The 22,377-nt window shown below is 40.8% G+C and overlaps 1 protein-coding gene across 1 annotated transcript in view; it reads left to right on the forward strand.

Moving 5' to 3' along the window:
- The window catches only part of Dgkk (diacylglycerol kinase kappa), a 124,762-nt gene that overhangs the window by 101,047 nt on the left and 1,338 nt on the right, over positions 1–22,377 (forward strand). Inside the window, exons 14-27 of the mRNA XM_036174880.1 lie at positions 371–470; positions 2,103–2,319; positions 4,561–4,668; positions 5,106–5,202; positions 6,674–6,781; positions 10,120–10,216; positions 10,478–10,585; positions 11,227–11,340; positions 11,677–11,811; positions 12,905–13,065; positions 13,856–13,997; positions 15,606–15,692; positions 19,387–19,497; positions 21,982–22,105. Of these exons, the coding sequence (XP_036030773.1) occupies positions 371–470; positions 2,103–2,319; positions 4,561–4,668; positions 5,106–5,202; positions 6,674–6,781; positions 10,120–10,216; positions 10,478–10,585; positions 11,227–11,340; positions 11,677–11,811; positions 12,905–13,065; positions 13,856–13,997; positions 15,606–15,692; positions 19,387–19,497; positions 21,982–22,105 (1,709 nt within the window). The remainder of the gene's footprint in view (positions 1–370; positions 471–2,102; positions 2,320–4,560; positions 4,669–5,105; positions 5,203–6,673; positions 6,782–10,119; positions 10,217–10,477; positions 10,586–11,226; positions 11,341–11,676; positions 11,812–12,904; positions 13,066–13,855; positions 13,998–15,605; positions 15,693–19,386; positions 19,498–21,981; positions 22,106–22,377) is intronic.

Raw genomic sequence — 22,377 nt, forward strand, 5'->3', positions numbered from 1 at the left:
ATCACAAAAAGACATTTCCTTGTGTTGTTACATTTATATTTTATCAGGTAGCCTTTGAACTAGAGCTGATTGACCCAATGTGAAAATGTTAACCAATAAATGCTCTTTTTTCTGGTAATTTATAACCATCACTAAGAAATGCTGTAGACCTGTCTCAAGTATATCACTTGGGAATTGGAATAAAACTGGGCTCAAGTGGGAAAGGAATACAAAACAAAGAAAGAAGGATGGGAAGTTGGAGATAGGACAGAGAAAGCAGGATATATTGAGACAGGAAGAGGAGGAAGATAGATATTGATGCTATTGTAAAAGATGAGGGCTCTGGATCTCATGGTCTCTGTCACATATGCCATCTATCTCCTTTTTGCAGATTCCTGTGCTTAGCAGTGAAAGACTTTGTGGCTGATATTGTAAAGGCCTGGAGTCAAATAAAACAGAAGAATACAGCAGTGGAGTCTGTGATTTTGAAAGTAAGCTCCCTTTCCTAGTGTCTTCTCTTTTTGTGAGCCAGGACTCACCATTCCAGTAAAACAGTGGGGAATCATAAAGGAATGGCAGAGTTGAGGAGCTGGTAAATCTTCTTGATGAGAAAAACCCAGTCTCATCACCCTCATCTTTGCCAAATGAAGAATGGTACTTTATATGTATATACACATGCCATGCACCTAGGTAGAAGCTAGAAATCTGCCCATGAATAAACATGAGTATACATTAAGCATCAGTGAATGGAGTTAATACACCAAAGCATGCATGTGAATATATGAATATAAGTGGAGATATGACTCAGATAGTAGAATGCTTCTTATGCATGCATAAGGTCACAGATTCTAACCCAGCACTACAAACAAACACATGCACATGATAGAAATATGCCAGGGTTGGGATATGGCTTAACAGTTAAAGTACTTACTGTGCAAATGTGAAGACTGGGCTTTGGATCTCCAGAAACTCACATAAAGGTGAGCACTGTAATTCCACCTCTAGAAAGTGGAGACAGGGACCCCAAGAACAATCTGGCTAGAGACTATGCATATCAAGGAGTTGTGGGTTTGATTCAGAGACCTTGCACAATGAATAGGATGGAAGAGTGATTGAGGATAATCCTGACACTAACCTCAGGTCTCCACCCATACACACACACACACACACACACACACACACACACACACACACACACACAAACACACACACTCTCAAACACACACACTCACACTCACACACACGTACTCACATACACATACTCGTGTACCCACATATGTGCAAAAACATGCATATACATGAACACACACACACACACACATTAGAAAATAGGAAAAAGAAATAGACACACACTCACCTCCTATAACAGTACCTAACAGGTGGCACACACTTTGTGTCAGAGTTTGTTCTAAGTGCTTTAATGTAATGTATCAATTCTCACAGCTGTCCTAAGGTATAGAGGGACAAGGATGTTAAGTAACTTGTCTCACATCACAAACAACTAAAGCAATATTGTCAACCTGTAGGTCACAACCCCTTGGGGGGTTAAATAACCCTTTTGCAGGGGTCACATATCAGATATCCTGCATGTCAGATATTTGAATTACAATTCATAACAGTAACAAAACTACAGTTATGAAGTAGCAACAAAAATAATTTTATGGTTGGGGGTCACCACAACATGAGGAGCTGCATTAAAGGGTTTCAGCATTAGGAAGGTCGAGAACCACTGTACTAAGTAAAGTTTAAATCATGTGGCAGATATACATCCTTAAAATACAAATGTGTGAAGACAGACACCAACCCTATGCAGAGGCATACCAGGAACATGCTTATGAATGCACTAGCATGAAAATGTTTCTACTTCTCCATTTTATCCATGTTCCACACAAATTTAAGGGCCAGCTTGACAAGAGGAAGGCTGTGTGAAGCATGCATAGATCCCTGAAGCTGCTCAGAAACAAAGACTTTATGTTTAATCCCCTAGTAGCCTTTGGGTGTCAGCACATCACCTCACATATGAATTTCTATATCCAGTGATTCTGGCATATTACTATCCCATACCATCACTACTTCTCATTCTGTCCTTCATACCAATATGAGTTTCCTTCTTCCCTCTATAGAGTGACTTGATGTATGATAAACTCAGTGTCATTATTGATATCCTGGCTGAGGATGCAGATGTTATCTATGCTGAGGAAAAAGCTGCCCGTGCCAAAGCTGATGGAAAGCCCTTCGTCTCACAAATAGACCACACCACAAGATCCAAATTAGAGTTGGCCACAAGGGCTCAGAACCTCCAGGAGTCCTTGAAACTCGTCATATTCCAGGTTGAACAAGGTACGGTGCTTAGAGTTATTGTTACTAGAATGGGAAAAAAGTAAGGCTTCCTCCTATGAATGGTTTAATGACATCCCTTAGTCTGGGTTTGCTATCTGGCCTCACTGACAACACTTGGTTGGATGCTATGTTCAGGTTGCCTTCCTCTGACTGCTGATTTGAAAGCCTCAGTAGAGATAAGCTGTCCTTTTGACTTCTCCTTTCCTGGCCCACAGTTCCTATACTTACCTCTTTTGGGAACTGACACTCATCCTAACAACTACACATGACTGAAGTAACACCGCTGAAAGATCTGCCAGCCTTACTTCTTGTCATGGAAATTTTTCTGTCTTTTGTCATTTCATCAACTGAGGCTAATCAGCAGCCTATGGCCATTTGGAAAGAAAATGGTATTCATCTTTGCATGTCTTATACACGAGTAGTCAGGCATAGGGATCCTGAAAATGGCCTTGCTAACTTGCCGGTGATAGCCATTGCCCAGAATTCTTGACAGTCTCCAAACTTCTTCATAGAACATTTTGATGACCATGTCATCTCCATAATGCAAGCAAGAAATGTTAGAAGATGAAAATCAGGGCTGGAGAGATGGCTCAGAGGTTAAGAGCACCGACTGTTCTTCAGAGGTCCTGAGTTCAATTCCCAGTCAACCACATGGTGGCTCACAACCATCTGTAATGAGATCTGGCGCCCTCTTCTGGCCTGCAGGGATATATGCAGACAGAACACTGTATACATAATAAATAAATAAATCTTAAAAAAAAAGAAAAAGAAATAAAAAAGATGCCGTGAGATAAAGTGTGTTCTATCTGAGCTATTAGAATTGAGCAGAAGTCCCACATAACATGGAATTTTTTCCTGCTAGCCTTTGGTGGTTATCTGTGGCACCTTCCCCTGCCTTGGGACCTTTAGGAGAAACCTTAGCCATGTTTCTGAGAATAGACATCTCCCTTTTGTACTGTAGAATAATTAAATAATCTCTGTTTCTGTAGTTACTTTTCATGGATTAAACAATCATTTTGTCTCTGTTTCTATAGTAATGAAGATTAAATTAAATTGACTTAGCCATATCTCTGTCACAACCCATCTTTAGTCTGTTCCCTCAATGCATGTTAAATTTGAAAGTTGCAGTTTGGGGCTGGAGAGCTGGCTCAGTGGTAAGCGCACTGGCTGCTCTTCCAGAGGCCCCGAGTTCAATTCCCAGCAACCACATGGTGGCTCACAACCATCTGTAATGGAATCTGATTCCTTCTTTTGTTATGGATGGAAAAAAGCACTCATATGCATAAAACAAACAAACAAACAAACAAATAAATAAATAAATAAATAAAAGTTGCAGCTTGTGGTCATGGGATAAATAAAGACTTGGCAGTGAGGTAGGGAATGGACACATGAGCTTTGGCAGAAGCTGAACACAGGAGCTGTACAACATATGGACTGATAAAAAAGATAGTAACATCTGGGTAGCAGGGTGAGACATTGGAATGAAGAGTAATGGGCCAGGGAGATTTCTCGGTGCATAATGCACTCACTGTGCACAGCTAACAACCTGAGTTTGAATTCCCAGAACCCCAGAAAAGTAGGATGTGGTAACAGACACATCTGCAAACTCAGCGTGCCTCTATGGGGAAATGGGAGAAAGAGATAGGAGAATCACTGGAAGCTTGTGGGCTAGTCTGGTGTATGCAGCAATAAACCACAAGAAATATCTTATCTTAAGCAAGATAGAAAATTAGAACTGCTTCTGAGGTTGTCTTCTGACTTCCACATGTATATTGTGGCATGCATACTTGGGCATACGCACACACATCATACACATACACCATGCATACACACAACTCACAATGCATGTACACACATGCAGAGCATACTCCTAGAAGTTCAAGTCTGAACAAATGTCATGTGAGAATATATACTAACAAAATGGAGATAGAAAGGGCTAGTGATTTCCTCCCAGGTATTCATATCACCCCTCCCAAACATCTACTCACAGCTGTGTGTGCTGTGTGGGTGACAGACAAAGAGTAACAAAGAAAACAGAATGTTCATGCATGGATCTAAAAAGACTTAAAATGACACTAGGAAGAGGCATCATGAGGGAAAACAGAAGAGTTTTACTGGCTACCTACATATAAATGCTCAGAAACTGTTTGCTAAATGTGACCAATCTTCCACCCTTCTCTCCTTCCTTTATTCCTTCCCTTCTTCCCTCCCTTCCTCTCTTCCTCCACTTTTTCTCTATAGTTCTTGATGAAGAAAGCAGACAGTCTTTATCAGTTAAGAACTTCACATCATCCTTCTTCCTGGGAGAAGATGACTCAGAGGACTTTAATCAAATGAGCCCAAGACACCGTAAGCATCTTTGTTCTCCCATTCTGGCCTTCCTCACTGCCACCTAGTTTCCAGGGAATATGTATGTTGTCATGCATCTGCCTTTAGACATGACTGCACTCTATACTGGGAAGTCCTCACTCTTCCGGAAGCTCCACGCTATGTCAGCCCAGTGTCCACAGCAAAGATTATGTTAGACACTTGGAAAATGGTGCTCTGATGAGAGCCATTGTCCTCACTGCAAGTCAGCAAGCACCTCAGTGTTCCCCTCTTCTCAATGAGCGCTCCTATCTGTCTAAAAGGATCTAAGGGGGCCACTGTGGTGTGAGAACCCTGACATTTATTCAGACGAAAGCCTTTGAGCTTGACCCTAACCCACTGGGGAAGGGGGTAATTACAAGTGGGGAGAGAGGCTTTTTGTTTGCGTCTGTCTCCAAGGTGTTGGTTTTCCCGTTTAGGTTCTCATTGTGGCACCTTGTCTTCTATATCGTCTCTCCAAAGTGAAGACCTACATTACCTTGACTTAGAATACTTATATTCTACACCTGAAATGATGTAAGTATGCAACCGTATGACCTTTTAATGTCTTTCCTGTCTCTCTGGTTGGTAGCACAGACTCAGCAAATCCAGAGTCAAATTTTGTTTCTATTTAACTAACTGTGTGACCCACCCAGTTACTTAACTGATGTAAGTACTAATTTTTTCCAAATGGAATGAAGGTAATGACTGGACTTTGCACATAAGCTTGTTCTATTTGTTGAGTTTAGATGTGAAAAGTACTTGCACTGAGCTGGGTACTTGATACTCGTAGTTAAGTGCCATGTGCATTAGCAGTTACTATCATTATAAACACATAGTAAACTGGTTATTATTGCAGAGGACTTACTTTCTCAGTGGTGATTTTTAACTGAAAATGGTTAAAGCTACCAAAAGAGACTCAAAAACCAAAAAACAAATGGTCATGCAAGGGACTGGAAAGGAACTCCAAGGACACACATTCTGCTAGTCCTACTTCTCTAGCATAGCCCAGCAGCCACACTCTACCACACTAAGTTATTTTGAGTTAGTAAGAGAAACTCCAGTTTCTCACTGTGGTCAAGGGAGGTGAAAGTGATGTAATTAATTTAAGTCTCCCTATGCTTGAACAGCCGATATATTTATATATATATTTACCCTTTCCAGTTTCTCAAAAGAAGGACACACCCAGCAAATGTTTCTTTAAAAGTTTTTTTAAGAAAACAGTTCTACTCAGGCTTCTGACAGCCTCCCAAATCCCGCACTTCACCATTCATGTTTGAGGTCTCATGGGTCTGCCTTCTGAGTTGTGATAAGCAGTTGCACAGGCAAATGTTAAACACCAACTGTGCAAAAGGGTTGCCTGGTTTATTCTTGGTGGCAAGCCTCCCACTGGAGCCTATTCCAAGCCACCAAGATGTCTTTAAATGCTAAGTTGGGAATGAGTATGCACAGTTGACATAAGATGGTGTGAACTGGTTCTAGAATACTCTGGTGTTGATGTTGACACCCTAGATGAATACAGGCAAATAAAAACCGCTTGTTTCGCTGTTGTTCTTGTACCCTCTTTTCCCAGACTTTCCTCTCAAATGTGAAATAAGTACACTTTTGTTTTCTGGTGTGAAAGTGCCACAAAGGAGTCAGTTATCACTGAGATTAGTAATGTAGATGTAATATGCAACCAAAATACTAAAAAATCAGATATAGGAATAGCCCATGGCTATTTCACTCCATGTGGAAAACCAGAACTCATATCTAAGGCCTACAAATATAACTGAAATTGCAAATTTTGCTTCTTTAATATGAGCCATAATCCCTCTAAGGCTTCCAGGCTGACTGGACATTCTCTCTTAGAACTAACACGTTTGTCTTGGGCATGAAAGACATCTCTCTATACCTTTAAGAACCCTATGGCTTGTATCCAGGGGAGGAGGCCTTCCCTCGGTGATTTTTCATCATGCAGATGAAGTCTGATGCTTTAGTGTTTACCTTCTTCCCTGTCTAATTCCAGACGCTTCAAAGAGAAGTGTGTCATGAACAACTACTTTGGAATTGGACTAGATGCAAAAATTTCTCTGGAGTTCAATACCAGAAGAGAAGAACACCCAGGACAATACAAGTAAGGGGAGAGGCTCAGCTCTCTGTACAAATACACACAATGATGATACACATATATATTCCCACATCAGACAAGCAATGGAAAGTCCAAGGTCCTTAGGAAACAAAATGCATTGTTCTTAGGATCAGCCTAGTGGGGACAGCATATCCTGAAAGTTGGGCTGCTTTGTGATAATTACCCTGCCATCATATATCGACACCCATATATCGACATTCCATAGCCCACCCATGTGGATTTTTGTATAAATATAGCTACCTCTGTTACTGCTGTTGAGAAGAGATTGCATTGAGACTTTGTTGATTCTAAGAGATTAACTGGGTCCTTGGTAGGGGCTCCAAATCTGTTTTTGCTTGACAGGACTACAAAGTATCCAAGATACTTCTATTGTTTCTTGGTGTTCCAGATTGGGTCCTCTGAACCTATTGATTAATATTGGCCCACCTGGCACCTTCTGGTAGTTTTATCCTACAGATATACCTTAAGACAGCTTCAGAATTCTTACAAATTAAAAGTGTAAGTAAAAAGGACCACCCTAAGCCTACATGGACCTAGGCCCTTTGCATATATGTGACAGTTGTGTAGCTTGATCTTCTTGTGGGACTCCTAACAGTGGGAGCAGGGGCTGTCTCTCTGACTCTTTGGCTGGCTTTTGGGAACCTATTCCTCATACTGGGTTGCCTTGCCCAGCCTTAATACATGGGGAGGTGCCTAGTCTTATTGATATACTATGGCTGGCTGATATCCCTGGGATGCCTGCCAGTTTCTGAATAGAAACAGAGGAGGAGTGGATGAGGGGGCAGAGGGAAGTGAGGCATTAGGAAAAGAGGGGGGAGGGAATACTGGTTGTGATGTAAAATAAATGAATGAATATTTTCCAAAAGGACCACCCCACCCCTGTCACTGCCACTAGAATCTGTTTCTCAAAAAAGGCCTGGGATGAGGTTGAAGCATGTTACCAGATAGGTGATTTACAAAGTCTATCTCAGTTTATTAGTGTCCTTTCATTTTCTTAGGGGTATCCTTTTAAGTTCAAAAATTTTGAATTTACAAGGCCTAGTAATTTTTTTCTTTATGTACCATGTCTCTGGTATCATACTAATCTAACTCAAGCTCTGAAAATATTGTTTTCTTCTAAAATTTTATTGTTTTGGCTCTTACATTTAACTCTGTGATGTACTTTGAATTATTATTGTTTGGGGGGGGCGTATGGAGTGAGCTAATGCTCTAAATTCGTCTTTCTGCATCTTTAGTTAGTGTTCTGTTGCTGTGAAAAGACACCATGAGCAAGGCAACTCTTACATTTAAATTAGGAACTTGTTTATAGTTTCAGAATTTTAGTCCATTATCATCATGGCAGGGAGCATGGGAGCATGCATGGTGCTAGAGCAGTAGCTGAGAGTTCTATATCCTGATCTACAGGCCAAGAAAAAGATAGAAACACTGGGCCAGGTGTGGGCTTTGGAAAACCTCAAAGCCCACCCCCAGGGACACACTTCCTCCAACAAGGCCACAACTCCTAATCTTTCTAAACCTATCAAAGAATTCCATCCCCTGATCACTAAGCATTCAAATATATGAGCCTATGGGTGGCATTCTTATTCAAACCCCTGTAGATACCTCATTTATCTCAGTACCATGTCTTTTCAAAAAGTTAACACTTTCCCATTTAATTGTGTTAGCATCTTCGTCAAAAGTCAATTGACCATAAATGTAATGTTTTGTTTCTGGACTCTTCTGTTTCACAGATCTTCTTGTCTATCCTGTGCAAGTACCACACACTACTTTAGAAATTGTAGCTTAGTAGTAGCTTTAAAGATAAGTAGATAAAAGTCTCCCAACCTTGCGCTTATTTTAATGAATTTATTTACAGAATTGTTTTGCTTTTTTCCAAGTACATTTGCTTTTCTATATAATTAAGCTTTTGTTTTTATAAATGATAAAACTTAAGTGCCCAGAAAGTTTTTGGTTTCAAACACAGTACAAGTTTTGTGCTAGCCTTCTTATATTTCAAAACATTCCCTGTGAAAGCTTGTTTCTGTGACTTTAAAAGTTCATAAATGATAGTCAACCCTTTTAGGGGGAGTATCAACTCTTTGTTTTTATAGGAGATCCTATAGTCAACAAGACCCTATTATTCTTAAGCCCATCCAGTGTCTCCTGTTATTCTTGCTTGTCCCATATTTTCTCCATCCCAAACACACAAAGACTAACATGTAAACATGTTCATAATCATAGGATAAAGTGAACTATTTCAATACTTTTATACAATGTGTGTTGTTCAGAACAGCATTGTTAATATTTGTCTCCCCTTATTAGTTAATGTTGTGATTTGTACAGATCTTTTCTTGTTATTGGTAAAAATATGTATTAAGCTTTTCTGACTTATAATACATACAATTTAGGTGAGCAATACCCTCTTGTCTATGGCATTTATTACTACATCAAAAATCCACTCCTCACATTTGCACCAATAACTAAAAAACAATTTAATTTTCAAGTTCTGGACAGAAATGAGAAATCTAGTTCCTTCCCATTTCAACAGAATTTCTTTTAATTTTGATAATTAGCTTAGTTATTTACTCATACAGAAAATATAAAAAACAAATCACAGTTCTTTTACATCTCATAAAAAATTTATTTTGAAAAGTGTTTCTGTGAATTACTACATAGCCTAGAAATATGGTAATTCTTGTCATATTAAAATACCATTTTTCTTTCTTTGATTTGAATGAATTATTATCCATAAATCTATTTTTTTCATCCAGGTTGCAGTCACAAACTAATTAAATAAAATAGATGTTGATATATCATTGAAAATAAAAAAGTTTATATATATATTTTTTTTTCAGTTGTTTGTTTTTGTTTTTCAAGACAGGGTTTCTCTGTATAACATCCTTGGCTGTCCTGGAATGCTCTTTGTGTACCAGGCTGGCCTCTAACTCACAAAGATCCACATGCCTCTGCCTCCTGGGTTCTGGGATTAAAGGCGTGTGCCACCACATCTGACTAATTTGTAATAACTCACTGACTCCAAATAGTGTTGCCTAAGCATACATTGGAACATGGGCAACCTATCAGAGAGGATAAGAAAATCTAAGTGTATCCCAGAATTGGTTGGGTGGGTGAATAAGGGATGAATATAATTGAAACACATTGTATGCATGTATAATTTCTCAAAGAATAAATTTAAAGTATAATAGTGAAAACAAATTTAAGGTATAATATTAAAGACAAAAAAGCACTTGAAAAATAAGATGTTTCCTCCTTCCTGTCTTTCTCCAGCCACTTCTCTGTATATCATTCACCTTCTCACTGTCTTTTTCTGCTCCTCTCTGCAGTAGCCGCCTTAAGAACAAAATATGGTATGGTCTTCTGGGAAGCAAGCAGCTACTGCGGCGCTCTTACAGGAAGCTGGAAGAGCGCATACGACTGGAGGTTAGTAGAAAGGGCCATGTTTCTGGGCACAGAAAAGGGAAACCTCGGAAATCGCCTTTCCACTGTATCTTTGGTTCTTTTCAAATGAAACTCCGGGACCCTCCCTCACAGCCATGGGGACAAGGCACAAGGTTTTCTTTCTGTTTCCTAGATAAGAAAATGATAGTATGAAAGGAAGACCAAGCCCCTCCCCATCTCTGTGAAGGATCTTTGTGCTGGTATCTGAAAAGCCAGGCAGTAAGAGCTCCTCTTTTCTTTCAGTGTGATGGAAAAGCCATTTCCTTGCCAAACCTTCAAGGCATTGTAGTGCTCAACATTACCAGCTATGCTGGAGGTGTCAACTTCTGGGGAAGCAACACGGCAACCGCAGTGAGTGTGGAACGAGGAATGGGGTGGGCAAGAGGTCTGACTCTCCCAGATTAGCGCAGAAATGACTGCAGGGCTGACTGGAAGGGAAAGCAGACAGTTGGGGAAGATGAGATGGAATCCTTATTAGCAGTATCTGCAGGTTTAGCTTTTTAAAACAGTTGTCATTCCAGAGCACAAGAGTCAAATAAGAACCTCAGAACTATGCCATGTGATCCCTGGGTTTTGACTTTCCTGTTACTAAGGCCTGAAAGACACTCAGAAAATGGTTACCTAGGAGGCCATGTTCTTCATCCCAAGATAGTATGTCAGTAAAAACATCTGGAAAACCAGCCATGAGTGCTTTGCTCTGAGTTCATCTAAGAAGTCCATGAAACTAATAGAACTGGCCTTGGGAATTCACGATGCTACACTGGACAGGGAAGAAATTGGCTGATTTGTGATCTCCAAAGTAACTCAAATGGATTACAAGCACAAGTTCCTTTTCCAAGCCTAGCTTCCTTATCTTACTTTCCCCCTATAGTATAGTTTTCTCATTTCTTCATAGAGTGGGAAAAAAATGTTACCAGTAGTCCTCAGAGCACATTTATTATGGACAAAGTATGGATTCTTGTGAGAATTGTGACATGGTTCCTATTCCCTAGGAATATGATGCCCCTGCAATGGATGATGGGAAGCTAGAAGTAGTGGCAATTTTTGGTTCTGTGCAGATGGCCATGTCTCGTATCATCAACCTGCAGCATCATCGAATTGCCCAGGTAAACAAGGGTTGGATTAAAGATGGGATAAAATTTCTATCTTCAAGCCAAGGATGTAAGGTAATCCAAGCAATTACCTGATCGTAAAAGTTCCTGGGTAGTGGAAGTAGGCAATCTGTTAGGCAGTAAGGTGGTGACTGATGTTGAAGATAGAGGTGTCAGGGACCAAAAACCCCAAAAAGTTTATAGGTAATACATGCTTCTCCTTGGGATGATCTGATTCATATCTGCTGCCAATGTCTCTTCAAATATACATTCACATTGTGACCCAATACCAGAGTAGCCCACAGCATGTTCCTCATTTTTCCTTTTTTCCCCTCTCTCCTTTTGTGATAGTGCCATGAGGTGATGATCACAATTGATGGTGAAGAAGGGATCCCTGTGCAGGTGGATGGGGAAGCATGGATTCAGAAACCAGGCCTTATCAAGATTAAATACAAGAATACTGCCCAGATGTTGATGAGAGATCAGGTAAGAGAAAAGTTCTCCTTGAGCTTCTATATTTCTTCATTCACAGCTATCACATTTCTAGTCAAGAAGACTTCCCCAAAGAGAGCTCTGCATGCCTCTTGTATCAGGCACCTTGAATGATGGTTAGAAGTGCATACTTAGATCCTACACCAAATTCACCGAACTGAATGGAAAGGGATGACTCCTGAGAGCTTGCATTTGTAAACAAGCTCCTCAAGATATTTTTATATGTAAAGAGACAGTTGCAATACACTGTCTAAGGACACTGTCTCTCTTTCAACAAGGTTGTCCTCTACACTACACTGCATAGAAAACTAAAGACCCTTGGTGGTGGAGAAATATACTCTTTCAACAACAGTTCTTGCATTGAATATGTCCTCTTTGGACTCCGTAAGATTCCTTAATATATTGCAGATGTCATTTAAAGATGCCACTCATTTCTGCTAAATAAAAAGCTACAATTATTATTGATCAGGACTCGGAGGCTATCTTTTGAAGTGTGAACATAAAAATATCAATAGAGAGGGAGGGAATGCTCACCTAATAAAATGCCAACATTGTGCTGGGCACATTGCGTATATTACCTGACGTAGGTCCTCCCAAGAACCCTATAAGGAAGATAAATTTATTTCCATGTTGAGAGCTTAAATAACTTATTAATAGTCACACAACTAGTATATGAAAAAAGCAGGATTGGAAAACAAATTTTGTGTGTCTGAATCTAAATCCCACTACAACATAAGGTATACATTTGGAAAGAATAGAGCACAAAAGGCATTCCTCTGTCTTATCCATCACCATGTCCTCATAGCCGAGCTTCTAGAAGACAGAGATTTGCCTCATTCAAGACTGGTGTCCCACAGGCCAATGTACTAACAATAAAAACTAAACTATCTTATACAGAAGATACATTGACTAAAAAGACAGGAAGATGTATAAATAGGTACATAAAGGGAATGGATAGGAATGTCTTCACTCCCCTTTACCACCTATACCCCATATTACCTACAAAATGCCATACTCATAGATGAATCTGTCACATGTCCTCATAGCTACAACAGTTATTACAATTTGCCACTATATTCATCTTTAGGAGTTTGAGAACTCAATGAAAACATGGGAAAGTAAGCATACTGAAATCCAAGCGGCCCCACCACCCCAGCTGGATTACCAGGAATCTCAAGATAGCCTCTCTGATAGGGAATATGCCCAGATGCAGCACTTGGCTCGGCTTGCAGAAGACCTCATTAGCAGGTAAGAGGACTGACCTTAAAACAGGGCTGGGAAACCCAAAAATGGATAGGGAGAGATAGTTAGTTGATTTCTGTTGACTACTGGGGATCTTAACCTCAGAAAGGAATTTAAGTGCTTACAATTAGGGCCCTGACAGTCCATGCAGGAAGCATTCTTGTGACTGACAATAAGCCAGTTTTCACACTCCCCATTAGAGCCATAGGTGATTTTTTATTTTTATTTTATTTTATTTCCCTCTGCTTTCCAAGACCCAGTAGGAATAAGAATGTTTATTCTGGGCCAGCACAATGGTTCAAGAACTGAAGGTGCTTGTCATCAAGGCTGGCCATCTAAGTTTGATCTTTAGGGTCCCAACTTCTGCAGCATGTCCTCTGATCTGCACATGTACACAAACATACACACACACACACACACACACACACACACACACATACACATATGTGCAAATACAAACAGATAAATGTACAGTTAAATAAATAAATGAAGAAATAGTTTATCCTCGCCCTTAACTGTTAGAAAGACCTTGAAGTTATGCTCCTCTATTTTAGTTTCTCACCCTGTTCAATCTCCCAGTATCTAAATCCAACGTAAACAAGCATGAACAAAGGTGAATGCTTAAAGAAGACTATTCTAGCATTTTCTTCATTGGATACCTAGTGAAGACCAGAAATAGCAAGAGGGAATAAAGAGTTCAAACCCAGGACCTAGGGTTTTCATTTTGATTCTTATCCCAATCTACCAGCTCCATAAATCCATAGCAACAAACTCATCGGGTTTTGCTTTATTACAGACTTAATGACCTGAGCAAGGTCCACCAGCACGTGTCTGTCCTCATGGATTCTGTGAATGCCAGTGCTAACATACTGAATGAGGTGTTCTATAGCCAAGACAGTGGCAATGAGGAGGGCGCAGCTTCCTGTATTCCCATTGAGGTAAGGCGAGAAAATTAGCAAACGAAATAAAGGAGCCAAACTTTAAAGGAAAAGGGGGTTTAAAGGGAAGGGAAACAAAAATGAAATGAGGAACATCTGCAAGTGATAGGGTAGAAAACCGATGGGTAGACAGGGGTTGGGGCCATGGATTCCTAGGTAAAGTACTTGCTGTGCATGAGTAACTGAACATATACATACCCCAAGCACTCACATTAACAGTCAGGCATGGCAGCACACATTTTAATCCCAACACTTGAAGGCGGAGACAGAGGAGCTCAGAGGCTCTCTAGCTAGCCAGTCTAGCCAAATCAGTGAGTTCCAGGTCCAGTGACAGGCGCTGTCTCAAAACTCTAAGGTGGATAGCAATTGAGAAAGACACTTCACATCCATCTCTGGCCTCTACAGGAACACACACACACACACACACACACACACACACACACACACACACACATGCATCCTTATAAACATGCATATAAACGTGAATATTTACACAATATAAACAAACTAAAATTGAAAAATAAAGTAATAGAGTGGATAGGAATGCAGGAATTCCTTAGATTGTTATAAGGCTAAGGTGGCTGCTGAGGAAATGCCATGACCGATTTCATCATCCTGAGAAGTAGTGTTTGTTTCTGGCAGCTAGCCACCACATCAGCCTCAGAGTGAAATAGTTAATAAATGGAAAGAAACATAGTCTTGGACCTTCCTCATTCCAGCTGACTCCCTGTGTAACAGTATAAGGTTATACCTGTCATTGGAACCAGAGATCCAAGAGGCTTTTATTTCCCTCTTGACAGGTTCAGATCAGACATTTAATATTTAAATGTGCCATCCCATGCCAATACTCACTGCCATAAGATTTGAGTGTTGCTTTTAAAATGTGCTTTAGATTTGGAGATGTAGCTTAGTGACAGAATGGCCTTGGATATGATCCCTGGCATACATAACTATATGCATGCACACACAGACACACAGGCACAAACATGCACTCATGCATGCACACACAGGAGGAGGAGGGAGGGAGGAAGAGAGGGAGAGGGAGGGAGGGAGGGAGGGATATGAAGGGACAGGATGGAGATGGAGGGAGAGGAGCGCAAACTTCATTAATAGGTAAAAATACAAAAGGATCAGGATGTGTTCAAATGTGAGTTAACTTTATTTTAGGCCAGATCCTAGTGAGGTCCAAAGGCCATAAGTTTCAAGAAGAGATATGTATGGTTAGACTTATTTCTACCTGCCATAGGAAAGGTAGTTTTAACCTAGATTTGCAAATTTCCCTCTGGTTTGCAAATTTCCTATTGCCCACTGTACCGAATCAGTGATGCCAAAAGCTAAGCTGTATTGTTCCACTTTGTGGGGGTGGGGGGTGGGGGGGCACACCAATAGAGCTATATTGTTGACAGTGGACTGTTGACAGCTGGTGTCAATTCTGACTGGTTGGTGCTCATGCTGTGCCAGCGTGCTGTATTTGTGATATTACTTTTCCAGCTACAGCCGTGCCTGCTAGTCTGTTCCTACCTTCCCATGGAGAAGCCAGCTGCATGCTTACTAACCAGCTACTTGATCTTGTCCTTTCCCTTCCATTCTCCTTTCTTCTCTTCTCAGACTCTGAGCAGAACTGATGCAGTAGATGTTACATTTAGTCTTAAAGGGCTATACGATGACACCAAAGCTTTCCTGGATGAAAACTTGGTGAGTGCATGGGGTTGGAGCATGGGAGGGCAAGTATCTCTTTTGAATATGGCCACTTTCTGTATTTGGTTCCAGGGTACTAGAGACGTGTGATTGTAAGTAGGTGTTTGCCTGGTGATTCCAGTCATGATTGCCATTATGTAGCATTTGTCACCTGAATATGTTACTGTGTGTGTTTATGACAATCCATAGGGACTACCATATTTTGGAAAAAAGTCTTTCTATCTTTGGTCAATGTCCCCTGGGTCAAAACTAGGCCCATCAGATGCACAGTGTTCTCATTATACCTGATTCAGTTACAAGTGAAAAGAGTGAGCTCCTCAGAGATGCTCTTCTCTCAAGATGGAAATTTCACCTTCTCCATGGAGAAAGTAACAGGAAATAGGAAGAAATTTTGAGGGCTCTGAGCTCAAATACAAATTAGCTACCTACCATTTGTACTAACTCCCTAAGTAAGGTTGCCATGACTAAGTACCAAGGATTTATATGACTTTAAATAGCTTATCATTTTGAAAACTCCAACATTAAAGCCCAAATTGTCATCAGGTCCAATACCTCTAAAAATCCCTAAGGGAAGCTTTCTTTGCCTTTTCCCAGCTTCTGATCATTTTTCTGGCAATCCTTGTTGATCCTTATCTTATCTTCAATGTCTCTGTCTTCATATGGCCATATTCTGCCAGGGTAATTGATAGTAATGGATTAAGGCCTGCCCTATCTATATGACCTCAAGTTAACAGTAAATTACAAAGGCAATAACTATAATTTCACATAAGGGTGCATTCTGAAGTACTGGGGATTAGGACTTTAACATATCTTTTGAGAGGAACACAACACAACTCACAACACTGTGTAAATTCACCTCTTTGCATTATTTCCCCTACCTCCATGATAGGAATTGTAACCTTACCTCTATAGCTTGTTTAGAGGATTTACATAAACAACAAAGTATTGTACCTTCAGTGCCCAGCAGTACCTGGTACATAGTTGTGGCTCAAAAGATGGGCTTTAAAAGTACTAAGGAGGATGAATTATGACTCTGAACATTACACTAGTTGCATGTTTCTCCTAATGTAATGTCCATGCATGGGCCCAAGGTGATTGTACTCTGACAAGACAACTGCTTCTAACTATCCAACTTTGATGTTGTGCTTGCTTTTGATCCAATTCAAGTTGAATTTGAAGAAGGGCTTCTGAGTTGAAATTATAAGAATACACTCTTTCATTTACATATCCAATTGTCACACTGCCTCAGAAGCAGAATGACTAAAGCACTCAGACCACATCATTCCATCATCTGGGTCTCAAGCTAGGGTGTTTTAGCTTTGGACAATTTCACCTGGAATTCTGAACTCAATGTCATTCTCCGTTTAGCCATCAGTAAATATGGGAAGTTGGCCTCTTGCTAATTTAGGCTTTCTTGAAGCTCATAGCTTGAAAATTAGGCCATGCTAGGCAACATCCCAACTTGAACATACCCTATCAGGAAGTGAGGCTTTCAGAAGGCTTCCTTCAGACAGGACCTGTGAGGCTACATCCATGTGTACACATCAAAATGAGTCAAGCAGGCATGAAGCACATAAGAATGAACATGTATCTCAGGAAAGGCCGTCACCGGCATGAGATGGGTACAGGCATGTTTCATTTGGGGATTATTCCTATTGAGAAAGTATGGCAGTAAAAAAGAGCAGTTTTGGTAGAGGGCCTGTATTAGCTTTCCATTGCTGAAATGAACACCCAAGATAATCAACTCACAGAGAGAAAGCTTTGTTTTGGCTCATAGCTTTGGAGGGTTCAGTCCATGAATGGTTTGATCCTTTGCTTTCAGCATCTGGCAAGGCAGCACACTGTGCTGAAAATCATGAGGGAGACTAATGTTGCTCACCTCATGGCTAGAAATGAAAAGGAGTGTGGCCAAGGAACTACAGTCCCTCTCAAAGCCATGGTCACAATGACCACAATACTTCTGATTGGGCTACATCTCTTAAATGTTCCACTACCTCTCAATAGCACCAGTCTGAGACTTAAGCCTATATAACACATGGGCCTTTAGGGGACATTGTAGGTAAACTGTAATAGGGATATAGCTTTTTTTGAAAAATGAAGTGAATCTCATTCAGTAATTCCCACTTCCCTTCTTTGGCATATGTTTGGCACATGCATCTAAGCCATGCTGTATTGTCTTACATTGCAAAGAAGGACAAATTATTTGTTAGCATTGATTTGATTCTTTCTTTTAACATGCTCTGACTGGCCATAACCTCCCGTCCCACTCCCTGTCCATTCAATCAGCACACATTTCTGGCACTAGCTATTGCTACAGCAGCAAGTGTCCCATAAATAGGAAGAGACCACAGAAATGCCAAACTGAAAGGAGAGTGCATGTGGAGATGAGAGCTGGGTCCAGCTTCGATTGCTATATGCTTTCAGGGGCTGTATTCATCAGTGTGTTGCCATGTGCCCCAATTATTACCTGTTAGAATATGAATGCTTTTCCTGTACTGCTGATTTGGAACTTGGAGATGGTCTCAAAAGAATCTAAGTCTCGCCGGGAGGTGGTGGCGCACTTGTAATCCCAGCACTCGGGAAGCAGAGGCAGGTGGATCTCTGTGAGTTCGAGGACAGCCTGGTCTACAGAGTGAGTTCCAGATCAAGCTCCAAAGCTGAAGAGAAACCCTGTCTCAGAAAAAAAAAAGTATCTTAAATCTCCTGTGTACTACACAGAGTTTATCTTCTATGTGCTGGGAGGTTAGTAGTAACCACTTAGCCAGGACAAGCCATCTACAAACACGTTTCTTAATCATGGAGAACAAATAACTAGAAGCTACAGCACAGTCTAGAGAGGCAGAGCCTCTACCAGGAAGTGAGAAATTGAGGCAGTCCTTCCCTAAGCTCACCTTGATTTACGAACTATCATTTAAATTATAATATATAATAACTATTATAACCATCTGGATACCTTTGTGTATTGTATAAATGGTAGGCGACTAAGTTAGACAGATTCTGTCTGGCCCTGTAATCTTTTAAATAAATTTATTCTCTCAAATATTACATCCCAACTGTAGTTTCCCCTCCCTCCTCCCAGTCCCTCCGCCTCCTCATCCATTCCTCCTCCATTTCCCTTGAGAAAAGAGCAGGCCTTCCAGGGATAACAACCAAACATTAGCCATGTAATCTTCAACACTAAACTTCTTTGATTATACTTTCTCACCAATGAAATGAAAATAATCATACCTTGTAAGGTATTGTGAGGGTATTTGGGAGAGTACATGAAATTATGTATTCACAGTCCCTGATATACACAATATGCTCAGAATGTAGTGATAGCTCTTACTTAGGTGGGTAGTGATATGGCTTCAGAAACTGGAAGCCAAGAGTAATACCCTTGTTGTAGACATTAAGCTAAAGAGGAAAATTGTGGTGCTAATTCATGCCAGAGAAAAGACCTTCATTTGTGAAACTGAGCATGTCCAGCAAAGAGACCTCAGCCATCTGACGATTTCCTGGATCTTCTTGGTGAAAAGAGCGCTGTCTAAAGCTAGAATTACTTTTGATAAATAAACAATCTGATTGTAGGCCAAATGAGGTACAGTATGTTGTTACCTGTATGATCTCTTGGTCCTAGCATGAACTCAGAGTAGAGTCTAAGGCAACATGCTAGGAAATGTACACTTACTATTCTCCTTGTCTATACCAGTTGAGAGATGCTGAGGATAAGGCCACACTACAAACTGCCCTGGATGCCATGAATATGGAGTTGAGAAGGATACTGGCAATTGACTGGTTGAATCAAATCCTTTTTCCAGAGGTTCGTAACCTGGGGAGTGGGAATTTTCTCTTGGTGTCATAGTATGGGGTCAGTACATGGGATAGGTGTAACAGAGGCCCAATGCAAACTTTTTACTTCAGCATTAATGAAGCATCCACCTTTCCACACCCTCATCATAAATGGACAGAATAAAGCAACAAAAATGAACAAGTAGGTGACCATGGACAAATAACCAGAAAGAAGACCATTCTAAAGGAAGAAAGACTAAGGAAGATCACATTGTTCTCTAGGCTACAAGCTCTCCCTGCTCAGTGTCTGCTGCCAGAACTAAACCATATGTCGTACATACTAGCATAGCCACACCAGTTGTTTGCAGACAGCTGGTGTAACTGGTTGATACCTAGGACATATTGGTAGGTCAGTCTCCCAAACTCCTCCTCTTCCTGCTGCTACCTGCCCCTCCATTGCCTCTCCCAGCCAATATGTGGCATAAAAGGAAAACGAAACATTATAACAGATAGAATATAGTTGCATAGATGCTGCCAAGTTTGGACTACTTTGAGTACTTTTCTAAGACTGCAAACTTTCATATTCATTCATAAACCAATTACCCCAAAGACGGACACCTATAACAGAGTAAAGTATTCCCATTGGGATCTGACAGAGATTGTCTCAAAATTCTTCCAATTATAAAAACATTCATTTCAAACTTTAGAACCCCTGCCTGCCTCCTTATAGCTATTGTATGGCGACACTAAGTGCCAGCTGTATGCATGTGAGCACTCATATAGACGTGTTTGGAATAGTGCAGAGGTAAGGCTACTATCTCAGAAGGAAAAGGATATGCAAAGTCTCCAAACTACGGTTCTCAACCTGTGGGTCGCAACCCCAAAGCCCATCAGAAAACGCTGGTTATTTACATTACATTTCATAACCGTAGCAAAATTACAGTTATGAAGTAGCAATGAAATAATTTTGTGGTTGGAGGTCACCACAATGTGAGGAAACTATATTAAAGGGTCGCAGAATTAGGAAGGTTGAGAACCACTCATTATTGTCTTAAAAGATTTACCAATCTTTGGTGATTACATTACAAGGTGTGGCATACTGCATGTTTTTATCAGTAGCCTTCTAGGGAAGGAAGATGTCCTGTTAGACAATAAGAAAAGCAAATTCTCACTCTTTGTTCCATTATTACCTGCCTCAGATGTCGTCCATTAAGCTCCTGAGCGAGCAAACTGCCTGGATATTTATCATCCTATACCTTGGGGTCCCACCTGGGACAAAAATCTCTTTTCTGAGTTCCAGAGAGGTAAAGCCCTGAAGAAAGGAAGTTGATTGAAAATATGGCAAGGAGAGGTTGCACACACTAACCGCCCTTATCTTGAGATCACAGAAGATTCAGACCCACTTTGCTAGGGGAGAGCAGGACAAGGGTCAATTATTTATTGGACTTTGCAGGGCTCTAACTGAGGGGAAGGTCCTGTGCAGTTCTGAAGGTCGGGGGTACAGCCAGGAGCAGCACTAAAGAAGAAAGGGTGCAATGGGAGTCTGTGCAGGAAGAGGAGGAAGATAGGTTTGGACTCTTCCCCTCAGGGAAGGGACTGGAGGCATAACTAATCCTGAAAGGAAGATTACCCCAAAACGTCTTGAAATGTGTTTGGCTACATTTCCTGGCAATAAATCAACCATTTTGCTAGGAACAGAAGTAAAATAAGAATGCTTTTACAGAAATAAGATATGAGTTGCAGAATGAACTGGAATTACAGAGCCTGTGTTTTGTCTGTCCAGCAAAGAACTTACATTCAAAATTAGTGAATTTGTTTAGAGAATCCTCTGCATTCCAGACAAAAAAAACAGGTAGCCTGTGAGGCAGAGTCTTCCCTGTCTGAGGATGTTTGACTGAGGGGCAAATAGGGCTCTCTACTGGAGGTTTGAAAGGTGGAGTACTTTTTCCTGATTTATAAAGAACTGCAACGGTGACCCCCAACAATCCACGTGACCTCCCATGAAACATTTAGCCTCTGAGCCTTTGCTTTTTTGTTTTGTTCTTTTTTTTTTTCAACAAACTTGTTGAAAAATGTACAGTTGTTTGTTTCTGCTTCCTCCTCCCTTCGCCCTTCCCCCTTGCTCTGAGTCTTTACCTCATTTCTAACGCAGGAATGATAGTAGCCATTTTTCCAGGTTGTTCTGAGGCTTGTGTAAGGAACATGTATTGATATATCCAGAAATGCATCTTTTAGTTTTAACCCCCGCCCCACCATATGGGTGCTGGGAATTGAACCCAGGTCCTCTGCAAGAGCAGCCAGTGCTCTTCACCACTGAGTCACCTCTCCAGCCCCTAAAGCTCAATTTCTTTATTAAGATACATGGCTAGTGAGTAGGGGTGACTGTATTACTTGAGCTAAGAGTAGGTCCACCTGCTTTTTGTCGCCATCCTTGTCCATCACTTTAAAGAGCCCATAGAAGTTATTGCAGAATGTAAACTAACATTTTGACCTTACTCTTGCTGTGGTTTCCCAGGAACAGTCTTCTGACACTCACAGTTTACGTCACAGACTGAGGATTAGATTCCCTAAGTTGAGGAAGAAGAAGCGAGAAGAGGGAGAAAAGCCAAAATCGAGCCACAGATTCCCTCGTTTTCTTGGTAAGTCAATTCCATAGGCATAGAGGGCATGAACAACAGCTTGGGCTCCTCCATGAGACCTGAATGTACCCTCAGAAATGTTCGTGAGTGTGTTAGAAAGGGTCTCCAGGAGGAAGCCAGTATTAGGTAATGCCAAGTAAGTTAGAGGATGAGATGAGTACTGGCTGGTAAGGGGCAAGCCTGAAAAGGAATTGGTGCTATGTGGGCTGGATGGCCAAAAGGAAAACTGCAATCGCACAGCTATCTTACTGCATGACCCATTCCTAAGATGC

This window comes from Onychomys torridus, chromosome X (assembly GCF_903995425.1).
Source record: "Onychomys torridus chromosome X, mOncTor1.1, whole genome shotgun sequence".
Taxonomy (NCBI): Eukaryota; Metazoa; Chordata; class Mammalia; order Rodentia; family Cricetidae; genus Onychomys; species Onychomys torridus.